Here is a 21,313-nt window from a genome sequence, read left to right on the forward strand (position 1 = left end):
GCCAGGGGGATGAGCAGGTTCCCCATAAGAGTGAAGATGTAGAAGCCCAAACACAGGACAAAGAGCATGCTCTCCAGATCCTCGGTGTGTGGGATGCCCAGCAGTATAAATTCAGTCACTACTGAGAGATTCCTCATCTCTGTCAGATGTTGGACTTCACAGAAAAACATAGGTGTCCGAAGTGTGAAAACTGATGTAAAACTGAGAAACTCTCTGATGGATGTGTTGGTTTCATGCTTTAACAATCAATAATCAACCTTATGTAAAGGCATTTCTACATAAAAAGTTAAAGAATAAAAGTTCTTGGCTATATTCTGAAAACTTTAGTTTTGACCAAGTTAAGTTCACTGTATTCTCTTACCCACAGATTATAATTAAAAACTCTGGAAGTGAGGCACCTGGGTGGCTCAGTTGGTTAAGCAGCCCTCTCTTGATTTCAGCTCAGGTCATGATCTCAGGGTCCTGTGATTGAGCTCCACATCAGGCTCTGCGCTCAGGGCGGGGAGTCTGCTTGAGGATTCTCCCTCTCCCCTTGCCCCTATCCCTGCTTGCTCTCTCTCTCCCTGCCCTCTCTCAAATAAATAAATAAATCTTTAAAAAATTAAAAATAAAATAAAAACTCTGGAGGCGTGTCTGACTCACTCAGTTGGAAGACCATGCGACTCTTGATCTCAGGATTGTGAGTTCAAGCCCCATGTTGGATGTAGAGATTACTTAAATAAATAAAACTTAGGAAAAAAAACCCACCCTGGATAAAATACAAAATGCATTTACCTAAAAACTCTGGAAAATAAACAGAGGAAGCAGACTGTGAAAGGGAGACAAAACCTGGAGAAGCCCACACAGATGTGTTTCTACTTTTTCCTCTTTTCTCTTGTGCTTTTGAGCTTAGAAGGGGGGGTCATAATTACAGAATTGTGTGGTAGCTGCTCTAGATGCAGAAATTCCAATAGATAACCCATCTTTTTGACTGGAGAACCTGATAAAAGGTGTTTCCATGATCAAAGAGTGTGAGGAAATCCCTGTTTTTTTTTTGTCTCTTTTTTTCTTCCACTCCTGCCCCAAGGCAATTCTGTAATTATGTGGCAGCAGTATGAGCAATAAAAATTTGGAGACAAATTCCAATTTGTGGACGGAGGAGTCTCACATTGAAGAGAGAAAGGAAGAGAATATTTGTGTGAAAACAAACATACCAGACTATATATTTATGATGTATTTTGAATGTTTGTTATACTTTAATAAAGCTGTTAACTTAAGCAAAGAAAGAGATAGAAAGAAAATAACCCCAAACCAACATGTAGTTACAATGCTAGATGCAGAGAAAAATGAAGACTCCAAAGAAAGAGTCAGTGACATCCTGAAAAAAAAAGTCATCTGTGTTTACGAGCTTGTTTCTTGTTACTCACTCTAGACATACTAGAACATTCTCTGTGTGAACTTCTGACTTAATTAGACTCTGTCCTTGAAGAAGGTTCATCATAGCACCACCCTGGAAACCTTCCTCCTTCAGTCAGTGAAGACTCAGAGTTCTCCAATCCTTGACTGTCACAAGGCACAATGATTAATTTGCCCTTCCAGGTACTATCTCTAAGGCAATGAGTCCATGATCCTCTTGATTTCTAAGTCTTTTTCAAGTAAGAGTCATCTTCAAGAACTAAAAATCTAGCAGCTCCCAACAATTGGATCCCAACACTTCAGTGGATAAGAAGCCAAAGGTGTCAGTGACAGGTGAGAAAAAATCTGAACACTCACAGTGTTCACAGGGAACAGGGTGGAATTTTCTGCCATATGATAACAAGATAACCAAGTCATGTTCTCTGGTTCCTAGGAGAACACAGCATATCACAGCCACAGGAGCTGAGGTTAGGTGTTTATAAAAGAGGGTGCCAAGAGTATATACCATCAAGACTTGAATACACTCATTCCCTCTGGATCATCTCCTTCAGCTCCCTTTGGGCATTTCTCATGATTCAGTCAGTGGTAGCTCTGAGGGAGCAATTAGATTAAAGTTCATCACATTTACCCCTCCCCCAAAAAATAATAATAGATACTTTGAATTGAAAAATATCTTCATCCCTTCCAAGTCTGCTTGCCTGGAGAATGGACTCCAATACTGACTTCAAGGCTTCAGGCTAAGTACTTTTTTTTGTCTCCCATATTTGCCTGTCTTTACATGTGGCAATAAGGCAATAAGGCAATACCCTATTTTCAAGTATGTAAACATTTATAGGACTATGCAGATATCTGAAATGATATCTGAAATGAGTATCACTGTTGTAGACAGGTTGTAATAAATAATAAGGAATTATTATTTACATGTTTTTTCTAGCAATTGCACCTTCCAAAACAGTATTAATAAACCAAGTACATTTAAAGAAAGATTATAAATTGTTAGTGTCTTTAAACCATCCCAGATGAGGGGTGCCTGGGTGGCTCAGATGGTTAAGCATCTGCCTTCGGCTCAGGTTATGATCCCAGGGTCCTGGGATCAAGCCCCACGTCTGGCTCCTGGCTCAGCAGGGAGCCTGCTTCTCCCTCTCCCTCTGCCTCTCCCCTGCTCATGCTCTCTCTCTCTCTGTATCTCTCTGTCTCAAATGAATAAATAAAATCTTTAAAAAAAAAAAACCATCCCAGATGAAAATGGTTTAATAAAAATAACAATAATATGGATTGAACATTTGCCAGGTACTATGCTAATTTATTTTTATGTTCTTTTATGTTTAAATTTAAGTCTCAAAACAACCTTATTAAGTAGGAGAGGAATAAAAGCACCAATAAATTTTAGAACTTGATCACATAGCTAGAAAGTGACTGAGCTGAGATTAAATCCCAGGTCTGATTCCAGGCCAAAGCTTTAAATTCTCCTGCTATGAAAGCTCCTGAGACATTTTGATTAGAAAAGCAGAAATATGGCACATGTTTTCAAATTCTTGAGGAGCTGCTATACTGAATTTTTATGTGCTTTTTCATGGTGGATAACCAGTAAAAAAAGAATGGAACTAATAAAAAGTTAGATTTTATTTCAGTATAGAAAAAGAAATTAATGAGATAAGATGCCTTGTGAAGGATTGGGTTTCTATCACTATAAGAGTTTAAGTATGAGTAAGATGACATTCTTTCAGGGCTCTGATGACCTTGTATCACTAATTTGAATGCAAGATTATCCTACATACATCCTTAATGTCCTTTATAACTTTGAGATTCTTTGATTTTATTATGTTGTTCATCTTTTCAAATATATCTGAGAAGATACAATAAAGCTTTACAAAAGGTTCTTCTATTGAAAAGGGATGAAACCCCTAAAGAAGAGGACTCTGAGCATAATTAGTCTGGGCCCAAATGCAAAATTCAGTGGATATGAAGATAGCAGTGTTTGTCTTGTAACACTGAATATATCTGGCTTACCAAGCCATTAACTTGGTAATGGTAAGACTGGAATTCTCAATATCTTGGTGCCAAACATATGGAATAAATTCATACTTGTTTTCTAGAATATACTGTAGATACACATCAAAAATAAAGCAAACTCCAAGATTACCTAAGTATCACATATTCTTAATAAAAAAGGAATATTAAAAAACAACCTAAAACTGAAGAGATTTCAGGATGTCAAGAAATCTGGATAATGAATCATAGTAGGTCAGAGGATTTTTATTTGTTATAAATTCCATCTACGAAACTCAAGTAAGGGAAATGAGCACGAAGCATGGTTTGTAATATTCTCTGACTATACACTTTTACCCCATAAATTGGCACTTCAGATTCCTCATCCCATTTCACTTTTATGCCCCCTTTTTAAATAGTTCAAAAAAAAAAAAAGATATGGCTGAGAGAATGATTAAGAGTTCCACTGTGGGGTGATATGGAGGAGGATGAGATAGCCGAAGAGAAGGTTTGAGCAGAGAAGTAAAGGGTAACTTCCCCAAGGTCATGTCTTGGAGTCTGAGCAGAAGACCCTTGAAATGAGCATTTATATTTGGTTGTTTGGATATCACTGGATAGGAGATTTTACTAACATTGGATTGGAACACAAAATAAGTGGCTACATAGATAGCAAAGTACTAGCTGGAGAATGTTGGTGGCTGAAGGAAGCTCAGTGATAATCATCACTTGAGTCTGTGAACAGATGACTTTGAGATTCTCAGTGTCTCATTGATCATGAGCCCAGTGGTTTTGTGGTTTATGTGCAAGAGTGTCATTCACACCCAGCCAACTCTGAGGTTGCCCATCCAATAAGATAAAATGTCTCTGAATCTCTTCTTCCAGGATTGTTCCAGATTCTTCCGGGGATTGTTGGTAGCCTATTGCTCACTCAAATTAGGGATCATTTGCTAAAGGAGGTTCTCTGTTTCTTCTGAAGCTTACCTCTTTACCTCTCTCACTTTCTAGCTTATATACAGACTAGCATGCACAAGGACTTGTGCCTTTAACCTTAGAAAATTAAAGAACTCTAGAGGTGTAGCAGTTAGCATGGTAACATATAGCAAAAGAGAACATAATTCTGACTGGGCAAAAAATTAGTTATATGGCAGAAATAATGAATATAGAAAAACCAGAAATCTTATGATTTTGCCCTAACTTCACCACATGATTGTTGTATGAGCTTAGAAAATAAAAGAGAGGGGTGCTTGGATAGCTCAGTTGGTTGAGCATCTGATCCTTGGTTTTGGATCATGAGGTCATGACCTCAGGGTCATGGGATCAAGCCCTGCTTTTGGGCTCCATGCTCAGCATGGAGTCTGCTTCATATTTTCTCTCTCTCTTCCTCTGCCCCTCCTGCCCCCATGATCTCTCTTTCTCTCTCAAATAAATACATATTTTTTAAAAAAGAAAATGTAAGTTAAAGGGCCTAGGAAGAAAGTTGAAGGTCAGAGGAGGCCTCTGAGCATGACTGGTCTGAGCTCAAATGCAAAGTTAGGTGGACACACACACACACACACACACACACACACACACACACAGGAATATTACTCAGCCATAAAAAAGGATGAGATCTTGCCATTTGGGACAACATAGATGGACCTGGAGTGTATTATGCTAAGTGAAATGAGTTAGACAGAGAAAAACAAATACTATATGATTTCACTTACATGTGGAATCTTAAAAAAGACAAAACAAATGAGAAAACAAAAAAAGCAGAACCAGACCCATAAATACAGAGAGCAAATTGATAGTTGCCAGAGGGGAGGAGATGGGGGATGGGAAAAATGAGTGAAGGTGAGAGGGACGTACAGGTGTCCAGTTATGAAATGAATAAGTCACAGGAATGAAAGGTACAGTACAGGGAATATAGTCAATTGTACTGCATTAGTTTTGTATGGTGAGAGATGGTAGTTACACGTGTGGTAAGCATACCATAATGTATAGAGTTGTCAGATCATTATGTTGTACACCTGAAACTAATGTAATGTATGTCAGCTGTACTCAAATAAAAAATAATAATAATAAAAATAAAAGGGGGAAAATCAAAAAACAAAAGTTAGAGAAGAGTGTTATATGCAACTGATAAACTATTGAACACTACATCTGAAACTAATGATGTACTATACATTGGCTAATTGAATTTATTTATTTATTTATTATTTATTTATTTATTTTTCAAATTTGAGGATTTATTCAGGGCCTGGATCAGGCTGAGATGAGTGCAAAATTTTCCACAGGTGCACAATGTAAGGGGCACCCAAAAATTCAGTAATCAAGATAAGATTTTAAAGCAATATTTTTCAAAAAAATCAAAATTGGTGCAAAAAAAATCCATCATCAACAAACTATCAACATTTTAAAGAAAGACAGGATCACCATTTATTTGGTCTAGCAGCATGTTTCCCAAACTAAGAGAGGTTTCTCCCACCATGCACATAACAACAGATTAACTGTCCTGTGCAAAGGGCACCCAGGTAACTCTATTTTTTTTTTTATTTTTTCATTATGTGCAATTTAGCTAATTGAATTTAAATTTTAAAGAAGAGTAAAATGTATCTGCTGGAGGCAGCAACCAAGGCTTTATATTTAAATATTTAATAGCGAAGAATTTCCTCTCTGCCAGCATGCAGTTAAATTATTTGGAAAGAGTGGCCTAGATGGGGTTGTTTGGGTTCCAGATATCATTCAACCATATGATTTGCCATGTTGACCCATTAGATTTCAAATCTACTTAATTTTGTTTAGTCTCTAAGACTGCATACTTGAATTCAAAAATGAATTAGACTTGTTTCAGGGACTTCTTGGATGTTGACAGGACCTAATGACTTAAAAAATCAGATATTAACAAGTTACCATATCTGTGCTATGATTTACAACAGAACAAACTCAGGACTAGTATTTCTTAATCCTTGGATAGAAACAACAAAGGATGCTGTAAGTTATCTTAAAGATCCTTATAGAGGGCGCCTGGGTGGCTCCGTTGGTTAGGCGACTGCCTTCGGCTCAGGTCATGATCCTGGAGTCCCTGGATCGAGTCCCGCATCGGGCTCCCTGCTCGGCAGGGAGTCTGCTTCTGCCTCTGACCCTCCCCCCTCTCATGTGCTCTCTCTCTCATTCTCTCTGTCTCAAATAAATAAATAAAATCTTTAAAAAAAAAAAAAAAAAGATCCTTATAGAATTCTCCAAAGTTACACTTAATTGATTCGAACTAAAACCAGAAAGCCATATATATCACTTTAAGGGTTTAATGGGTGAAGACCGCATTGGATAAATGCTGGTTTTCATATAAATATTTTATAGAGGGAAAGTAATTACCAAGAAAATTATCAAGGACCTACTAGGTAGCAGACATTCTGCTATTTGGAGATACAGCTGTGAACTATATGTTCAGGGGTCTCCTTTGATGGAGCTTACAGTCTAGTGTGGACTTGGACAATAAACAGACCACTACAAACTGGAATAATAGATGGCAAAGCAGGAAGATATTGGATTGGGCACAAACAACACTCATGGGTCTGTAACTCAGATTTTAAAGTTCTGATTAGATTTCTTAGGTATGAAATAGAGGAAATAATTCAGGAAAGGAGGGTATGGGGTAGGATATGGTGGGAAAGAGGCTTTCTCAGACTAGAGATGCAAAAGCTAAAGAGGAGCAAAAGCTAAAGATTACATAATTGTATTGATATGATTTTTATTCTTTACACAGAAAAAAGGAGATTGCTAACCACTGCTAGAAGATAACTTTCATTATGGTTGAGAACTGAGTTGTTTTTTTTTTTAAGATTTTATTTATTTATTTGACAGAGAGGGACATAGCGAGAGAGGGAACACAAGCAGAGGGAGTGGGAGAGGGAGAAGCAGGCTTCCCATGGAGCAGGGAATCCATGCGGGGCTTGATCCCAGGACCCTGGGATGATGACCTAAGCCAAAGGCAGACGCTTAACGGCTGAGCCACCCAGGCGCCCCGAGAATTGAGTTTTTATCAGTTGTACAAAGGACAAGGGGGAAGGGTGATGGTAATGGCATTAGTGAGTGGGTCCATATATCCAGATCATCCTTAGTACTTATACTCAGTGTCTCAGAGATACCCATGAGAGAAAAATCCAGAGAGCAGTGACATCAAAAGGCCATAGGAGTAAGAACTAATGTCAATAGAATCCCACTAAATGAGGATGTATATTGACAAATGGACTAAAATTAAACATGTCAATCCATACAATCTAAGAGACAATGACTTAGCCTAATGAAAGATCCTCATGTTATTTCTAATCACAAGAATATTCTTTTCTCTAACATTTTCTCAGGGCAAATTTGACATCCTTATTCCACAGGCTGTAGATCAGGGGGTTCAGCATGGGCGCAATGATGGTATAAAACACAGAGGACACTTTCCCTTGGTCCATAGAGCTCACAGAAGATGGCTGAAGGTACATGAATGCAGCAGATCCATAGAAGAGAGCAACAGCTGAGATGTGGGAGCTGCAGGTGCTGAAGGCTTTGGACCTGCCCTCAGTGGAGTGGATGCAGAGGATGCTGGAGAGGATGAAGATGTAGGAGGCGAAGATAGTTAAGGCAGGTGTCAGGATGTTAAATGCACTCAAAACTAGAACCAACAATTCATTGATGTAGATGCTGGAACAGGATAGCTCCAAGAATGGGAAGAGATCACAGAAATAATGGTTAACCACATTGCTCTTGCAGAAAAGGAGTCTCATCATAAAGCCCATGTGGATTGTAGATCCAATGATGCCCAAAATATAAACTCCTACTGTGAGCCGGAAGCAGACGTGAGAAGACATGCTGACACTGTAAAGCAAGGGGCAACAGATGGCAACATAGCGGTCATAAGCCATTGCAGCCAACATGTGACACTCTGCAATAGCAAAAATGAGGAAGAAATAGAGCTGTGTCATGCATTCTGAGTAGAGAATGATGTTCTTCTGTGTCACAAAGTTCGCCAGCATCTTGGGGGTAACGACAGTGGAATGGCAGAGATCAATGAAGGACAAATTGCTGAGGAAGTAGTACATGGGGGTGTGCAAGTGAGTGCTGAGCCCTATCAGAGTGATCATGCCCAGGTTCCCCACCACCGCGACCACATAGATTCCTAGGAAGAGGAAGAAAAGGGGCAGCTGGAGTTCTGGTTGTTGTGTTAGCCCAGCGAGGATGAACTCAGTCACTGTGGAGTGATCTCCAGGGTCCATTATCCTCTCAAAGGGTTCTAAGCTTAAAAAACAGAAAATGAGTGTACTTGTGTGTGGGGGGTGTGTGTGTATGTACATATGTATGTGTGTATGTGTGTGAGGGAGAGAATAATTTTATGGAGATCATTATTTTATCCCTCATCAAAGGACATTCATAATGTAGGTATCTCTTGAATCTCTTCCATCACTCTAGGACAACCAATAATTCCAGCTGACCAGAGGAAAACTCAAGAAATTTCTAATTAAGGTATTTCCAATTTTAATAGAAAACACCAAGTTTACATGCTTTGAGTCAGTTAATAGGGAAGTTACTACTGTTATCTCTTTTTTTTTTAAGTTTTTATTCAAATTCCAGTTAACATAATATTAGTTTCAGGTGCACAGTATGGTGATTCAACAGCTGTTATTTCTAATGATTCTTTCCTATATGTATATAATCATCCTATATCCTATGGGATATCCTATATGTATATATTAATGCCATAGCATATTAATCAAATGTCATAATGATTAAATTTTGATTCAATTGAAAATAAGAAAGGGTAACATGTTTTCTACAAGTAATAAACACAGTATTCATAAGTCTGTGAAAAGTTATTAATTTGGTCTGAATCATTTTCCTTACTAGAATTCCTGCTCAAAATACCGGAAGGACTGGGCAGCTACCAATATCATTCCATCTGGAATTCTGCTTCTCTGCTTGTCCTAGTTTCCTTCACCCAGGCCTACTACCTCACAAGGTAAGAACATAACATACCTATACCTCAGCAACTTCTCCAAGAGTGAAAACTGTGAAAACTGTCTTCCTTCATTTATAATTCAAATAATCCCAGGGGAGTGATACAGTGGCTGAAATTTAGACCATGTATTCTACCTCTGTGGCCAGAGAAGCAGAAGATTATGAATGATTTATGTTAATTGGACTTCATGGTGGAGGTGGAGGTCAGAAAACTACTCTTATTCCCAAAATATGAGAAGGTTTTGGAAGAAAAACACTAAGTGTCTTCTTATCATGTATTTTGCATGTATTCTCTACAGAATTTTAGGATGGTAGAGATATGGATTATTAGAACACATGCAAAATACAACTAGAAATTTTAGTTTCAATTCAATAATAGTCAACAATGTGATCTTTTTAAAAAAAGGCAAATAGATATTTCATTTACACTGCAAAGAAAACTAGATCCTAGAAAATGCAAATTCATTTTCTTAATACTCAAGCCGTAGTTGGAATAGTGTTTTCAATTTGAGGTACAATACTATATGTGATTTAGAAAGAACTGGACAATTTCAGAAAAATTATTTAGAAATCTTGTCTTTAGATGAATGGCTGAAATAACTGAGGATATTTAATTAGCAAAAACCAAAAAATTCATGTGGAACATGACAGTTATTCACAAATGTTCAATATATTGCTATATTTAAAAGGTGTTGGACTCATTTTAAATGTCTCCAAGAAAGTAAGGTAAAATGACCTGCTTGAGAGGGGAAGAATGAAAGGGGGAAATCGGAGGGGGAGACGAACCATAAGAGACGACGGACTCTGAAAAACAAACTGAGGGTTCTAGAAGGGAGGGGGGTGGGACGATGGGTTAGCCTGGTGATGGGTATTAAAGAGGGCACGTTCTGCATGGAGCACTGGGTGTTATACACAAACAATGAATCATGGAACACTACATCAAAAACTAATGATGTAATGTATGTATGATTAACATAACAATAAAAATTTTAAAATAATAATAAAAACAAACAAACAAACAAAATGACCTGCTTGAAACTATAGGGAGAACTCTCCGGTTTTATATCAAAGGAGCTTAACAATAGTCACATATACCCTGATCTTATAGCCTGAAATGTTAGAGCACAGCCTAAGGGGCCACTTAGTGGCTATTGTTTATGGATGCAAGTTCTAGATGGGTGATTGGATTAAGTCATCCTTAATATCTCTTTCAATTCCAACATTTCATGATTGTATAATCCTAATAGGTCCTGATATTAAGGTAGATAATCATGGATGCAAACAATTCTGTCCTACACTTGCACTAATCCTCTGAAAAATGGAAATGTTAATTTCTGTCTCATGTGAAAATTAAATTAAATGATACCTGCAAGGTGCCTAGCACAGTTCCTGGCTCTTGATAAGAACTTAATAAATATCAATGTTGTTTTAGTTGTAATAAATTGAGTATATCTCCGCTGTATCTTTCATTCGCCCAACATTGTCATTCCCATAATGAAAACCAGATATGAAAACCCATAATGAAAATTTCTTTCCTCAACATATCTTGTTCTTGTTTCTATGAATACACACCATGGGGCACCTGGGTGGCTCAGCCGGTTAAGCGTCCGACTCTTGATTTAAGCTCAGGTCATGATCTCAGGGTCGTGAGATCGAGCCAGGGTGGGGTTCCGTGCTCAGCAGGAGTCTGCTTGAGATTCTCTCCCTCTGCCCCTCCCTCTGCTTGCCCTCACTCACTCTCTCTCTCTAAAATAAATCAATAAATCTTTAAAATAATAATAAAGTTTTAAAAATACACACAATAATACAGAAATTTAGAAACTTTTTACTGAGTTTACCTCTTAAAATTATCAATATTTTCCAAGGTCTCCAAAGAAAGTTCAAGCCAACTTGTCATTCAAAGATTTATATCATCTGCCAACAACAACAAAAAAGTTTTCTTTTTTTATGTCCCAACAAGTATCATGTTATTTAGTTATTCCACAAGAGTATTTGGTAGACTCTTAGTTTTTACTCATCATATTCCTTTATATTTTCTCTTCCTCCATTCCCTCTACCTTGTGACACTTATTTAATAGTTAGGATCATTAGTTAAGGAGTTTAATATGAGAGCCCCAGTTAACATGAATAATTTTTTTGTGCCCATGAATACATCTCCTATTTTATATAAAAATATACTTAACTTTGTATTAATTAGTATGAGTCATTTACTGGTTTCCTTTCTCTACTAGACTGGAAATTCAATACAGTCCTGGCACAGTGCTTTGCATCCAGTGATCCTCAATCAATACGTGTTTAATAAAATTATGAAGGAAGGTTAGAGATAAGTTAACAGAGACTAAATCAACAAAGCCTTCACACTGCCTGAGTTGAAATGAGTAAACAAAAAAGTATTTGCCATAATTTTATACTAGAGGAAACAGAGAGATAATAAAGGGACCTGTGCTCATAAGAGTGTGAATAATGGGATGAGGACAAGTGAGGATGTATAAATAGCTACGTGTGTTTCTTTGTACACTGGAAAGGGAGTTTGAGTGGAAGACTAAGATTTTAAATGCCAAGGCCTGAGATTCAGACATACCCCTCTTTCTTCCCAGAGAGTTCAATGCTGTGTACTTTTCTTCTTCATTGTTCTAGAGGGAAAAATGACCTGATGATGCTGGTGGATAGTTCTGAGTACTAACCTTGCAGGACTCCTTGGTGCTGAGAGATTCATAGCCTAAAAGCCTTTTTTGGCGATTGTTTTTAGTCACTGACCTTGATCTCTGGTGAAGTTGATGCCCAAGGCCATCTGTCCCCCTCAAAGGTTGGTTGATAGGATGAGAGGATTTTATACTCTGGGTATAAATACTAAGTGTCTGATTAAGAACAAACAATGATAATGGCCTCCCACTAGAATCTTATCCCACAAGTATCCACTCTTGGGAAAAGAAACAATTAGAACTTCCCTTTCTCCATTGGTTCTCAAGTGTTTAATAGTATCACATAGGTGTGATTCATTGTTCTTATTATGTTATATAACAGTATCTAGGATGTGAGAGATATTGTTAGGACACCAGTGAATTTCATCCAAGCCATTTTAAAATGCAAAATTTCAGGAAATTTTTAAGACATACACTAAAGAAGTTTTCTAAAGTTCTTTCCCACAGGGCAAAGTAGAAAACCAGGGAAAACAACCTGGTTATGTAAGATCTGAAAGTTTTTATTTTCATTGACCCCTGTTAACTGTATTTAGTTTTCATAATGTACTCAGAAAACAGTGATGCTTGGAATGTTTTAACTTGTAGCCTAAATGAAAGTATCTGCTAAATATTGCATATACCCCTGAGGAGTTCCTAACAAGAGTAAGGAGAGATGATGACTTTATTTTCTTCTAAAATTAAAAGAGAAATAATGAGGAGCAATAGTAACATATGTGCTATAGAGATTATTTCAGTTCTATATAAAGGCTACATCATTTTATTTTTTTGGAAATAAAAATTATATTTAATATTTTATTCAAAATATTTATTGAATGTTATATGATTTTAACAATAATTGCAATAAATTTTCTCAATCAAATTTACTTTGAAATGCTTTAAATTATTGTTAGAAATGGGGCTTCAGGGCGCCTGGGTGGCTCAGTTGGTTAAGCGACTGCCTTCGGCTCAGGTCATGATCCTGGAGTCCCTGGATCGAGTCCCACATCGGGCTCCCTGCTCAGCAGGGAGTCTGCTTCTCCCTCTGACCCTCCCCCCTCTCATGTGCTCTCTCTCTCTCAAATAAATAAATAAAATCTTTAAAAAAAAAAAAGAAATGGGGCTTCAACCTTTTTTGTAAAGGTATTTTTGCCAGTTGCTATGAGAAGAGCAAAAACCTAGAACGGAATAATTCGTAAACCCTATGGAAAATGTTACTTATTAATAATCAAACCTTAGAACAAGAAATAATGGTACAATGCAAGACACAATTTTTGTTCTTAAGAATTTGACAATTTTGATAGAGATAATATCCACAAGCACGCATTAATAGTAAACAAAAACAGAAATGACATCATTATTATAGTATGTGTGATGAACCAGAAGTGTGTCTGATAATAGCCTGGAGTGGCCAGAAATGCATGGAGAATTAAACACTTCTGTTTTCCATTGAAAGGTATGTAAAATTTGGAAAGGGAAAATGAAATCAAGAAGTCATTTCAGAAGGGATTATGCTAAGTGAAATAAGTCAGACTGAAAAAGACAAATACCATATGATTTCACTCATATTTGGAATCTAAAAAACAAAACAAATGAATAAACAAACAAAAAAAATCAGAATCAGACCTATAAATACAGGGAACAAACTGATGGTTGCAAAAGGGAAGGATGGTGGGGGATGAGCAAAATGGATGAAGGGGAGTGGGAGAGACAGGCTTCCAGTTATAGAAATGAATAAGTCACAGGAATAAAAGGCACAGCATAAGGAATATAGTCAATGATATTGTAATAATATTGTATGGTGACAAATGATAGCTATATCTGTGGTGAGCCTAACATAATGTATAGAGTTGAGTCACTATGTTATACACCTGAAACTAATGTAACATTGTGTGTCAACTATACTCAAATTAAAAAAAAAAATTGAGCTTTTGCCCAGTGAAGGAAACCATCAACAAAACAAAAAGGCACACTACCGAATGGGAGAAAATATTTGCAAATGATATACCCAGCAAGGGGTTAATAAACAAAATATATGAAGAACTTAAAATATTTATACAACTCAACACCAAAAAAAACCCCAAACAGTCTTATTAAAAAATGGGCAGAGGAGCTTATTTTCCAAAGAAGATATATGGATGGCCAACAGACACATGAAAAGCTATTCAATAACATTAATCACCAGAGAAAGGCAAAGCAAAACCACAATGAGATATCACCTTACACCCATCAGAATGACTAAATTCAGAAGGACAAGAAATATCAAGTATTGGTGAGGATGTGCAGAAAAAAGAATGCTGTGTACCATTGGTGGGAATGTAAATTGGTACAGCCACTGTGGAAAACAGCACAGAGGTTCTTCAAAAAGTTAAAAATAGAAATATCATATGATCCAATAATTCCACTACTGGATATTTACCCAAAAGAAATAAAAACACTAATTCAAAAGGATATATGCACTTTTATGTTTATTGCAGCATTATTTACAATAGCTAAAATATGGAAGCAACTTAAGTGTCCATCAATACATGAGTGGATGAAGAAGATGTGCTATATCTATACAATGGAATATTGTGCAGCCATAAAGAATGAGATCTTGCCGTTTGTAACAACATAGATGGACTCAAAGGGTATTATGCTAAATGAAATAAGTCAGACTGAGAAAGACAAATACCATATGATTTCACTCGTATGCGGAATCTAAAAACCAAAACAAATGAATAAACAAACAAAAAGCAGAATCAGATCCATAAATGCAGAGAACAAATTTTTGGTTGCCAGAAAGGAGAGGAGTGGGGGAGAGGGGGCTGAGCAAAACAGGTGAAGGGGAGTGGGATAAACAGGCCTCCAGTTATGGAATGGGTAAGTCATGAGAATAAAAGGCACAGTATAGGGAATATGGTCAATGGTATTATAATAGTGTTGTATAGTGACAGATGGTAGCTACATTTGTGGTGAGCATAGCATAACATATAGACATGTTGAATCACTATGTTGTACACCTGAAACTAAAGTAACATTGTGTGTCAACTACGCTTGAATTAAAAAAAGAGAGAGAAAGAAAAGCATACTGGTAAGACCTTACCATAGAGTTCTGGTAGGTGGTATATGTTATCTATTATGATTAGACATAGTCTTCAAGCCAAACATGTAAAATTAAAATAGTTTATGAACCCTATATGATAACCACAACCATTTACAATATATTGTCCTTTCAAATAACTAGTAGAAGTTAAAAGTCTTGAAAAACATATTAAAAGATAATTCAAGAATTATCAAAGGAATTGTACTTGACTTATTTCACCTATTTAAGTTAGCAAATAACCATTCTTATGCATTCTATTTCTAGGAGATACCTTAACTCTGCAAATTTTATTTGTCTGCACTTTGCTTTCTAACCCCAATACACTTGGTGCTCTCTGGTGTCCATATGGTGTCCAATTCTATGTCCAATACACCTTATCATATGGTGCTGCTTTCCATATGACTGACATTATGAATCCAGTCCCCTCCTGCATTGTTTTTCCAAATTATCAAGTAGTCACAAGAATCTCATTACTTGTGGACATACATTGTTGTCTCTGGACTGTTTCCTTATCAAACCTTGTTGGAGAATTATAAATTTTTGCTCAGGCAAAATACCCCTTTTATTCTTTTTTCAAGGATCTTATTTAGGGCAACTTTGACATCCTTATTCCACAGGCTGTAGATCAGGGGGTTCAGCATGGGCACAATGATGGTATAAAACACAGAGGACACTTTCCCTTGGTCCATGGAGCTCACAGAAGATGGCTACAGGTACATGAATGTAGCAGATCCATAGAAGAGAGCAACAGCTGAGATGTGGGAGCTGCAGGTGCTGAAGCCTTTGGACCTGCCTTCAGTGGAGCGGATGCAGAGGATGCTGGAGAGGATGAAGATGTAGGAGCTAAGGATCATCAGGCTGGGGACAAGGATATTAAATGCACTGAAGCACAAAACTACCACCTCATTAATGTAAGTACTGGAGCAGGAGAGCTCCAATAGTGGGAAGAGATCACAGAAGTAATGGTTGCTTCTATCAGCCTTGCAGAAAAGCACTCTTAGCATGCAGCCTGTGTGAGCTGTGGCACCAGTCAAGCCCATGATATACACCCCAACTACCAGCCAGGAACAGACCTGATAAGACATGGTGACATTGTAAAGCAATGGGATACATATGGCCACGTAGCGGTCATAAGCCATTGCAGCCCACATGTGACATTCTGATATAACAAAAACAAGGAAGAAATAGAGCTCAGTCATGCATGCTTGGTAGGAGATAAAATTCCTCTCTGTCACAAAGTTTGTCAGCATTTGGGGGGTAACGACAGTGGAATGGCAGAGATCAATGAAGGACAAGCTACTGAGGAAGTAGTACATGGGGGTGTGCAAGTGAACGCTAAGCCCTATCAGAGTGATCATGACCAGGTTCCCCACCACCGTGACCACATAGATTCCTAGGAAGAGGAAGAAAAGGGGCAGCTGGAGTTCTGGTTGTTGTGTTAGCCCAGCGAGGATGAACTCAGTCACTGTGGAATGATTTCCTGCTGTCATTTTCCTCTGGGAATTTTATGTAGAAAGAGAAGAAGAAAATTTGTGGTAGATATTTATTGTCCCACCATGTAATGTAGTATGAAACAGAATTTGTCTTTGTCTTTTCAACCAGGTGGCTCCAGTTCTATGTCTGTCCGTGATCTAAGTTAGCACTCAAAGACCCCGAGGTCTCAGTAATATGGGGCATGTAAATAAATATCAGATAGAACAATCCCTTTTTTGTTCTATGCTTCAAGAGTGGGTCTTATGCACTCCTATATATTGCAGCATTATTTACAATAGCCAAATTATGGAAGCAGCCCAAGTGTTCACAGATAGACGAATGGATAAAGATGTGATATATATAGATATGTGTGTGTGTGTATTTATTTATTTATAATGAAATATAATTCAGCCATAAAAAAGAATTAAATCTTGCCATTTGCAACAGCATGGATGAACCTAGAGAGTATAATGCTAAGTGAAATAAGCCAGTCAGAGAAAGACAAATACCATATGATTTCACTCATATGCGGAATTTAAGAAACAACAAATGAACAAAGGAAAAAAAATAAGAGTCAAATAAAAAAACAGACTCTTAACTATAGAGAATAAACAGATAACAGAGGAGAGGTGGGTGGGGAATGGGTAAAATAGAAGGGGATTAAAAGTAAACTTATCTTAATGAGCCCTGAGTTATATAGGGAATTGCTGAATCACTATATTGTACACTGAAATTAACATAATACTGTATGTTAAACTGGAATTAAAAAAAATAGAGAGGGTCTTAGTATTGCCCAGTCCATAAATATCCAAATAAATTTTTTGTTAACTTTGATTGTTATAAAAACTTTCCATGACTTGTTTTTATTACTCTCAGCTCTTATGCAGAACAAATACTAGTATGCCTAGCTTACGTATTAGATAACTGAGGGTTATAATGGTTGGATATTTGCCCATATTTAGGCATATAATAAGTAAATGATCAAGAATATGAGCTAAGGCCTGTCTGTCTCACCTTCTATATCTTATTTTAGCTACTTATGTCTTCTCCCCTATCTTTATCTCTTTGTCATAGCAAACATGTCATTCACAGCAATTAATGTGAAGGAAAAAATTTATGTAAAGTACTACAATAGTGTATTGACAACTGGTCCAGTCTAGACTCCCTGTAGTGAGTACCTTGATTATTGGCATCTCTTAAAAAATACAGAAATAGTGGCTCTGGAAAGTAACTGGATAGCTAACAACAAGTCTATTATTCAACTTGAATTCCAATGCAGGAAGGGCGTGAGTTTCCTAATGAGGAGTTCAGAAGTATGAAACGTTAAAGTCCAAATTCGTTTATTCTAAAAACACTTAAGGAATATTCACAATTAGCTAAGTGCTTTGTATGACTTGATGTGGTCTGTGACCCTTGGAACTTATGTTCTGGGAGAACAGAGCTGCAGAATGTCAATCTTGCAGATACACACTAAAACAATGTGCACATTGTCTTGGTGTCTTTGTACTCACCCTCAAACCAGAGCTTTTAAAAGCACTCTTTGAAGGCACAAAAAACCAAAGCAGAAAGAATATATGTATCTTTCAGTCTCTGGGATAGGGGTTTGGAAAAAAGCTGATGATTCCAAGTACAGTATGCTGTGATGATCTATCTTCAAAAGAAAGAGATCCAAGAGATACCATCACAGATTATTGGTGTGTCAAAAACAAAGGTATGTATATTTAGATAAAAATTGAAAGACTTACAATAACCAAATTATGGAAACAGCCAAGTATCCATCAACTGATGAATGGATAAAGAAACTGTGATATATATACATATATATATGTTGTTAAATACATAATAAATATAGTGTTAAATATGTTCACATTGTTGTGAAACAGATCTCCAGAACTTTTTCATCTTGCAAATCTGAAACTCTACACCCATTAAATAAATTCCCTTTTCAATAAATAAATAAATAAATCCCCTTTTCTCCCTCTTCCTCGGGCCCTGGTAACTCCTATTCTACTCTATGTTTCTATGAATTTAATTACTTTAGATACCTCACATAAGTGTAATCATACAGTACTTATATTTTTGTGACTGACTTACTTCACTTAACATAATGTCCTAAAGATTTCTCCAACTTAAATGACTCAAAGGGCAGGGGGGAGAGAGGGTGAAGTTCTAAAATTAGGACATGGTGATGGTTGTTCAACTCTATGAATATACCAAAAACCACTGATTTGTACACATTGCACAGGTGAATTTTGTGGTGTGTGAATTACATCTCAATGAAGCTGTTATAAATAAGAAAAACAACTGCAACAAAATGATAATGATATCATACTGACTATACAAAACATTCCATCACGACCTGCAATGGCAATTTGCCATTGTCCTCCAAGCCTTCCCTGTCTAGGTCATGCCAATGTATGCCTCTTTATTTATGCCAAATATGCCCGTTTAGTTTTTCTTCAAACAATGAGATCTGGGGCACCTTGGTGGCTCAGTCGTTAAGCGTCTGCCTTCGGCTCAGGTCATGATCCCAGGGTCCTGGGATTGAGCCCCGCATCGGGCTGCCTGCTCAGCTGGGAGTCTGCTTCTCCCTCTCCCTCTCCCCCTGCTTGTGTTCTCTCTTTCGCTGTGTCTCTCTCTGTCAAATAAATAAATAAATAAATAAATAAACAAAACAAAACAAAACAAAAAAACAATGAGATCTTCCCCTCCAAAAAATTGTGCAATGTTGGCTCAAAAATTATAACTATCTTTTACAATTATAATATTTTTTCTTTCTGATAGTAAACAAGAAAATATAGGCCTTAACCATAAATGGGTTAATTTGTTAATTGTTAGTGAGTTACAGATTAAAGAAAGAAATATACTCTATTTAAAATGTTTCTCCTTTGTCCTATAAGTCTTCATTAGAGAAAAAAAAATCAACAAGTACAAAAGAAGTAAACAGTAAAGGTCTGAAAAACAGTGTCAGAAAATACTCAGGACACTTAAGTGAGGTACCCAATAATTTCTGCCTGATGTCTGCTTTCCTTTCACTCCCAGATAACCAGAAAGTTTGCCATCTCCAGCAGAAACCAACCATCTCTGGCTCTGGGTCAATTCTGTACTTTACTGTGAGGAATTTAAGTATGTCTAGTGCACAAAATTGTCAACTCATGATCAAACCAAACCTGTTGCCAGTTTTGTAAACCCCAAATGGTAGTTTCTCTATTATCTTTTACAAAATTCCAGTTATTTCTTTTAATCCATCCCCCAATTTTACCTTACCTGATACCAAAGGGGCTGAGTTGTGATATCCTTCCATATTTCTGAATCTTTACAATGGCCAACTGACTGTTTCTCCTGTACTCCTGGCCCTTCACAAAGTGACCCACTAAGTATTCCTGCCCATCACAGAAGCTCCATTATATCTTGTCCAATATTTGTAATTTTCACTGTGGGTGTTGGGCTCTTACTCATTACGTGTGACCAGTTCCCTCTGAAGTCTGACTCTGACACATGGTCACAGTTTCCATTATTTCCTGGTCCCAGGTGACACCACCTGTCTGTCTGAATGCTCAGGACTGGTATAGCTGGAGAATTTCCAACATTGCATCAGTGGTCTTTTCTTACCTTAGTCAAATCTGTCTTAGTGATGAATGCTGCCTGAGAAAAACACCAAAACAGTTTAAGAAAGAAAAAAAAAATGTTGGGGTCTTATAAAAGTAAGATTATGACTTATAACCAGAATAAGATCATTAAGGTAACCCAGATTTTTTTCTTTAGTTTTACTAGATTATTAGACAAAAAGCATGTTCTGCATGGGGCACTGGGTATTATATGAAAACAATGAATTGTGGATCACTACATCAAAAACTAATGATGTATGGTGACTAACATAACATAATAAAATAAAATAAAATAAAAGCATGTTCTAGTCCTAGATTATCTTGATTATTTTATTTATTTTTTTCAAGATTTTTATTTATTTATTTGACAGAGAGAAAGACACAGCAAGAGAGGGAACACTAGCAGGGGGAGTGGGAGAGGGAGAAGTAGGCTTCCTGCTGAGCAGGGAGCCCGATGTGGGACTCGATCCCAGGACCCTGGGATCATGACCTGAGCCGAAGGCAGATGCTTAATGACTGAGCCACCCAGGCACCCCTATCTTGATTATTTTAAGGTGTTTGCTAAATTTCTTGTGATAGTCTACAGACATGATAAAGTTATGTGTGGTAGGTAAAAATATAGAACAAACATCATAGTTATATGAATTCAATGAACATCTAAAGATTAATCATAAAGTGAGAAATTTTAAGTTATTATTCCATAGGACTATATACTGAGTCTTGTCTTGAAAAACATGCTATCAATAACTTGGATGATGCCATAGAAGAGATCATGAAACTCAGAGATAATGTTAACACAGAAAAGAGTAATAAACACTTGTATGATGATAATGATTTAAGAAGAGAATATTAAGCTGTGAATCTAGACAGATATTAAAAAGAATTTAGAAATCTTGCCATTTGCATGACATATCAGATAAAGGGCTAGTATCCAAAATCTATAAAGAACTTATCAAACTCAACACCCAAAGAACAAAGAATCCAATCAAGAAATGGGCAGAAGACATGAACAGACATTTTTCCAAAGAAGACATCCAAATGGCCAACAGACACATGAAAAAGTGCTCAACATCGCTCGGCATCAGGGAAATCCAAATCAAAAC

General features: G+C 37.0%; 2 protein-coding genes across 2 annotated transcripts; both read right to left on the bottom strand.

The window, feature by feature from the left end:
- Window positions 1-7,692: 7,692 nt before the first annotated feature.
- LOC102726619 (olfactory receptor 8G3-like) lies at window positions 7,693-8,627 on the bottom strand. The gene is given in 2 exon segments (XM_006742140.2): window positions 7,693-7,724; window positions 7,727-8,627. Coding segments are annotated over 2 exon segments (933 nt in total).
- A 7,122-nt stretch (window positions 8,628-15,749) lies between these two features.
- LOC102729667 (olfactory receptor 8G2-like) lies at window positions 15,750-16,660 on the bottom strand. Its single transcript, XM_031037777.2, has one exon. The coding sequence runs from the start codon at window positions 16,617-16,619 to the stop codon at window positions 15,837-15,839; it is 783 nt and encodes a 260-aa protein (XP_030893637.2). The 5' UTR covers window positions 16,620-16,660; the 3' UTR covers window positions 15,750-15,836.
- Window positions 16,661-21,313: the final 4,653 nt, after the last annotated feature.

The sequence above is a fragment of the Leptonychotes weddellii genome, chromosome 11, assembly GCF_054177405.1.
Source record: "Leptonychotes weddellii isolate Sample4059 chromosome 11, ASM5417740v2, whole genome shotgun sequence".
Lineage (NCBI taxonomy): Eukaryota > Metazoa > Chordata > Mammalia > Carnivora > Phocidae > Leptonychotes > Leptonychotes weddellii.

Bases quoted from the DNA above. Each gene is read 5' to 3' on its own strand.
- LOC102729667 (XM_031037777.2), bottom strand. From the start codon at position 16,619: ATGACAGCAGGAAATCATTCCACAGTGACTGAGTTCATCCTCGCTGGG.